The following is a 5,625-nucleotide window of genomic DNA, read 5'->3' on the forward strand; positions in this document are numbered from 1 at the left end:
TCTCTCTCTCTCTCTCTCTCTCTCTCTCTCTCTCTCTCTCTCTCATTCAGAGGACAACATCGGGGCCGATCTACAGGCGGCCCACGTCTCAGTCCAGCCATGTCCTTGCACCCCCCTCCTTCTCCTGGCCCCCTCCCCTCTCGATGTCCTCCACTGTCTCCCCAAAACCGTCCATTTGCCATTTTTCATCAATAATGGACAGGCCCCCTTGAGCATAGGCCTACGCCACATTGTGTGTAGTATAATGGCCGTGTTTGTGCCCTTGAGGCATAGTTAGTGAGGTTATCTGTCCTATATTGTTAGTTTGAGGACAAGAAGGCGTGCCGCAAACCAGACTGGTCGAAAAAGAATTGTCTGAACTCAAGACAGATGCATTCAAATAACTGCCATTCACCTTGCCCGTTATGCATATAACCTTGACTTGTTCAGACTCAGGTAGATGTGCTGGAAGCAGGTGTGTTTGTTCCCTCACTGCGTGAAAAGTATGTGGCACTGGGTGATGTTTTCATATCCGAGGTCACAAACTATTATAATTAAGTTAATGAATTATTATAAAAGGCTTTTTCCACGTTTTTTTTTTGTAAAAATGTGTCGTGAAGACTGAAGAGGAGTCCACTTGAACTACATCTCCTCTTCCTCTCACACAGTAATTGATATCTCACTTCATTCTAAACAGATGATAAGACACGGTGTGTGCACAGAATATGTTCCTTGAGATAGGGCTTTACGCTTTCATTACCATGTCAATTACACTGTAATCTCACGTCGTCTCATATCATTTCCCGGGTGCAAAAAATTACTATAGGCTGCACACTTGGGATACATTATTGCCATGATTATAAAAACAGTCGAGACAACATGCTGGTATAACACAATTAAGAAGAGAGAGAAGACCAGAAATGCATGGCCTTGCTCATTTTTTTTTGCTTAAATTGTGTTTAAATCTGTCTGGTATGTGTAATTTGACCTTCATGGGCGAATGTCACATGTTATCAGATAGAAAACTGAGATGGGTTTTGCTGTGGCAGTGAGTGAACCAGATGTGTTTAAACGAATAACATGAGCTCTTGCGACTTATACTATACGCTGTTTTCACTGTACCTCGTTTGGAGTAGTTGCGCCGTTGTTCACAGATGCGCTCCGGCTTTGCGCGTTCCACGAGTTTTCCGCGCTCTTCGTCTCGTTGTTCCTCGGTGTGCTGCCGGGGCTGCACGGCTTCAGAAACATGAAGTCACTTTTGGCAGATTCGGGAGTCAGGCACACTTTGTAACAATATGACTGGGAGAGACTGCTGTTTCCATTCACCTCCATGCAGTTCGTGGGCACTTTGGCCGCGGATGAAATCTGCAGGTTGAGGTTGGATTTTTTGAACACCTCCGGAGGCGGATCGGGCTGAAACCCCCCGCAACAGCAGCAGGCGAACGGGGGAAGGTTGTACCCGCTGATGGTCTCCCTGTCCTTGTAGCACTTGACTGCAGCGAGCACAATTATAGCCACAAGGAATATTAAAGATATTGTGCTCAGTGACACGATCAAGTAGAGAGCGAGGTTTGAGGGGGGCTGTGGGCTGAGCGTGAGGTCTCCGAAATCTGACAGGGACTCGGGCACGCTGTCGACCACTGTCAGGACAATAGAGACCGTGGCGGAGAGCGGCGGCTGTCCGTTGTCCTTGACTAATATGACCAGTCTTTGCCTTGTTACATCTTTTTCCACGAGCCGGCGAATAGTCCGGATTTCGCCCGTGTACAGAGCCACGCTGAACAGCCCTGGGTCTGTAGCCTGCAACACCTGATAGGACAGCCGGGAGTTTTGCCCTGCGTCCGCGTCTAACGCTGTTATTTTGGTAACCAGATAACCAGCGTCTACTAACCGCGGAACCACCTCTGTGGCCACGGTGCCGTTTTTGGGAAGCGGGGACACGATAACAGGTGCATTGTCGTTCTGGTCCAAGACAAAGACGTTGACTGTGATATTATTGGCGAGAGGGGGGAAACCAGCGTCCTGCGCCTGCACCAGAATCTGAAAGTTTCTAAGTTGCTCATAATCAAAGGAGCGCAGTGCGTAGATATTACCGTTGTCAGAGTTGATTGACACATACGTGGACACGGGCATGCCCTGAATCTGACCGTCCAGAATAGAATAAGACAGATATGCGTTCTGGTTAGAATCGGGGTCGAATGCAGTTACAGAGCAAATGGAAGCGCCCGGGGCATTATTCTCGGTCACATACACTGTGTATGAAGGTTGAGAGAACCGTGGGGGGTTGTCATTAATGTCAGACAGTTGAACGAGCATTGTTTTTCTGGTGGAGAGCGAAGGAGAGCCCAAGTCTCGGGCTGTTAGGGTGATGTTGTACTCGGACACCGCTTCCCTGTCCAGAAACTCGCTTGTCACCAGGGTATAATAGTTTTTAAAAGATGAATGGAGCTGAAAGGGGACGTTGCTCGGAATTTGGCAGTCGACGTTTCCGTTCTCTCCCGAGTCCCGGTCCATAACACTGATGACAGCTATCACCGTGCCCGGTGGCGCATCTTCCTGCACAGGAGTGGACACTGATGTGAGAATGACTTCGGGCGCGTTGTCATTGACATCCAGTATGTCTACCAGCACTTTACTGTGCACAGCCACAGCCGAGGGTCCCCTGTCTTTTGCTTGCACATACAGCTCAAATACACTGGCTTTCTCATAGTCCACAATGCCCTTCACTCGGATTTCACCCGTGTACGGTTCCACGCTGAACAGCTCGCGCACTTTGAGGGGTGCGTGCCCGCTAAACGCGTAGGTCACCTCTCCATTGGAGCCCTCATCCAGGTCTGTGGCGTTTAGCTTCAGCACCAGCGTACCCCTCGGTGCGTTCTCCACCAGACTCGCCCGGTAAACTGAGCGGTCAAATACGGGCACGTTATCGTTTGCGTCTAACACTGTAATAGTTATCAGTGCTGTACCAGAGCGTTCCGGCGACCCCCCCGTCAAAGGCAGTCAGAACCATTTCGTGCCTTTTCTGCTGTTCCCGGTCCAAAGGGGTGTCCAGCACGAGCTCAGCAAACTTGCTTCCATCATTGCGCGTCTGGATATTCAGTACAAAGTGCTGGTTTGCGCTTAGCTGGTAAGAGCGCAGAGAGTTGGTGCCCACGTCCTGGTCCTGTGCACTCTCTAACGGGAAACAGGAGCCAGGCGCAGCCGACTCTGTGATGTCAAGATTAAACTCGCTCCATGGGAAACTGGGAGAGTTGTCATTCACATCTAAAATCTCCACTTCCACTCTGTACAGTTCTAATGGGTTTTCAATTACCACTTGTAGGTGTAAAAAACAGCTCGGGCTTCGTTCACACAGCTCCTCTCTGTCCATCTTTTCGTTGACGAAGAGAATGCCATTCTCCAAGTTCACTTCTAAATACTGCCTCTTTGCGCCGGAGACTATACGAAACCGACGGGCTGACAACTTGGCCACATCCAAACCCAGGTCTTCGGCGATGTTGCCCACAAAAGCTCCGTGCTCCAGCTCTTCGGGAATGGAGTAACGAATTTGCGCAAGAACCAGGTCCACAACACACGCACATAGAAGCAGACATACAACCAGCCCAGTCACCGGTACCCAGCTGCCTCTGGAGAGTCTGTGATCCATTTCAATGGAGTGCGTAAAAATCACCTCATCCAGACATCTTTCGCCTTATAAAGCCCTTCAACTGTAGACTACAGCTAAAAAAGTACATACAAAAGCAGCGCCTTTCCCAAATTAAATTTAAAAAATATATATCTTCAGAACTAAGTTTGTAACATCTATGTGTGGATAAGTTAAAAGGAGGGGACGAGAGAGGAGAAGAGAGTAAAGGCACCTCTCTCTCTCTCTCTCTCTCTCTCTGTGTTGTGCTCCACGCGCAACACCGGTGGTGTGTGAACGGGGGAGGCTCGCGCTTTGATTTTTCCAGTGTATTAGACACTCCGAGGAGCTGGTGGGGAGGCGTGTGTGTGTGTGTGGGAGAGAGAGAGAGAGAGAGAGAGAGAGAGAGAGAGAGAGAGAGAGAGAGAGAGAGAGAGAGAAATGGAGGGGGTGGACGTAGCTTCTCGCAGCTCCGTATTGGAGGACGCCGACGCGAAGTGCGACTCTAATTACTGTAGACGTTTAACCCTTTCACATCCTCGTGTCTGTTCTTCTGACCCACTAAAGAGACGAGAAGGCGTAAATTTTACACCAGACGTCAGAGCCAGATTTGGATTAAGGGACAAATAATGTTGTGGGTGTCGTTTTCTAGGCTGCATTTAACAGATGAGGATGGACAAGGATTTGTCTTGGTGACCACATTGCCCTATAGGCCCAGGATGGCTGTAGTAGCTAACATTTTACTTTAAATCGTTATGACCCCCGTTATACAGAAAAATATAAACTTTTCTTCCATGGTTCAACTATTATAGTTTGCAATGCAGTAAAGCAAAACACACTGGACTAAACGTTCATCCTCTTTGCCTCAAATGGGCCAGTGGCCACTGCCAGTGGGCATCTGGGAATCTATAATGCTTATTAATGAGAGCCCTTTGAAGATGAATGCCCACACTGCAAAAACAGTCCCATTCATTAATCATCACACACGAAATTGGGTCTTACAAAAAGAATCGTTGATGGGTCAGGATACCCAATTTAATCAATATTTAAACGAGTACATTTGGAGCTTAAAGTGATTACATTGACAATCACGAGCGGGGTGATACTCATAGAAATACGCGTTACACGCGTTGTAATTCACTTAAGTAGGCCTGAACATGTAACAACATAATCAACATAAAAGCAATGTCATAAAGCCTTAATCATACTTGTCTCTAATCAGGTATTATAGTTGAGATTAGATAAATACCCCATAGGTGATGTGTTTACAGTTTCAGATGACAGAAAAGGGCGAGCATGATGCTGCGGGATGTTTTCGATATATCCTATAAGTGACTCCAGTAGATCAAAGTACTGCTACAACACTGAGCAGTGTAGTGTTTGTAGGAGAAAGAGGACAACTCGAGCCTCTTTAGAGTGCGGCACATGTTTGTTCAAATCTAATCTTTTCCCTGTTAATCCTGGTCAGTTAGACAACCACTGAACCACGGAGAGCGGGAAAGAGAGAGAGAGAAACTGAAGGATGCCTTTGTGTATTCGGGTTCGTCTCTAGACAGACACGAGTGGCATCCTAATGTAAAACGGTGGCTTGAAATCTGAAAGTCTCTTCTTGGGACTGACGACACAGCCTTGGCCCCTGGGCAGCGCTGAGCTTGTTAGCGACTGAAGAAGTGCGAGAGCGAGATGAGAGAGAAAGAACAAGAAACAAACATTTCTACTTCCTCAGGCAGCATTTCCTTTTTTCACTAGACGCTACATTTTCTGGTAAACTGCCCCCCCAAACCCGAGGACTACGTCCTCTGTCGAAAATAGTGTCGATGACATGCTTCTCTGAGAGAATCATCAGGGAAACCAAGCGACGTTCATGTCTAATATTGTTGTGATCTTTTCCCTTGAAAAAACAAATCAAACGGGGCTCGTGGGAATACCTCAACTTGGAGATGGTGGTTGTTTCTGACATGTTTCCTTTATGCTGAGAGAAGAATAACTTTAAGAATCAGGGATGTATGTAGTTTTTGTGTAAT

At 47.5% G+C, this 5,625-nt stretch overlaps 1 protein-coding gene across 1 annotated transcript in view; it reads right to left on the reverse strand.

The window, feature by feature from the left end:
* The window catches only part of LOC116389342 (protocadherin beta-15), a 7,471-nt gene extending 3,529 nt beyond the window's left edge, over nucleotides 1-3,942 (reverse strand). Inside the window, 2 exon segments of the mRNA XM_031857971.1 lie at nucleotides 1,102-2,967; nucleotides 2,969-3,942. Of these exon segments, the coding sequence (XP_031713831.1) occupies nucleotides 1,102-2,967; nucleotides 2,969-3,625 (2,523 nt within the window). The 5' untranslated portion in view covers nucleotides 3,626-3,942.
* Nucleotides 3,943-5,625: the final 1,683 nt, after the last annotated feature.

This window comes from Anarrhichthys ocellatus, unplaced genomic scaffold, assembly GCF_004355925.1.
Source record: "Anarrhichthys ocellatus isolate YVR2014 unplaced genomic scaffold, GSC_Weel_1.0 scaffold19, whole genome shotgun sequence".
NCBI lineage: Eukaryota > Metazoa > Chordata > Actinopteri > Perciformes > Anarhichadidae > Anarrhichthys > Anarrhichthys ocellatus.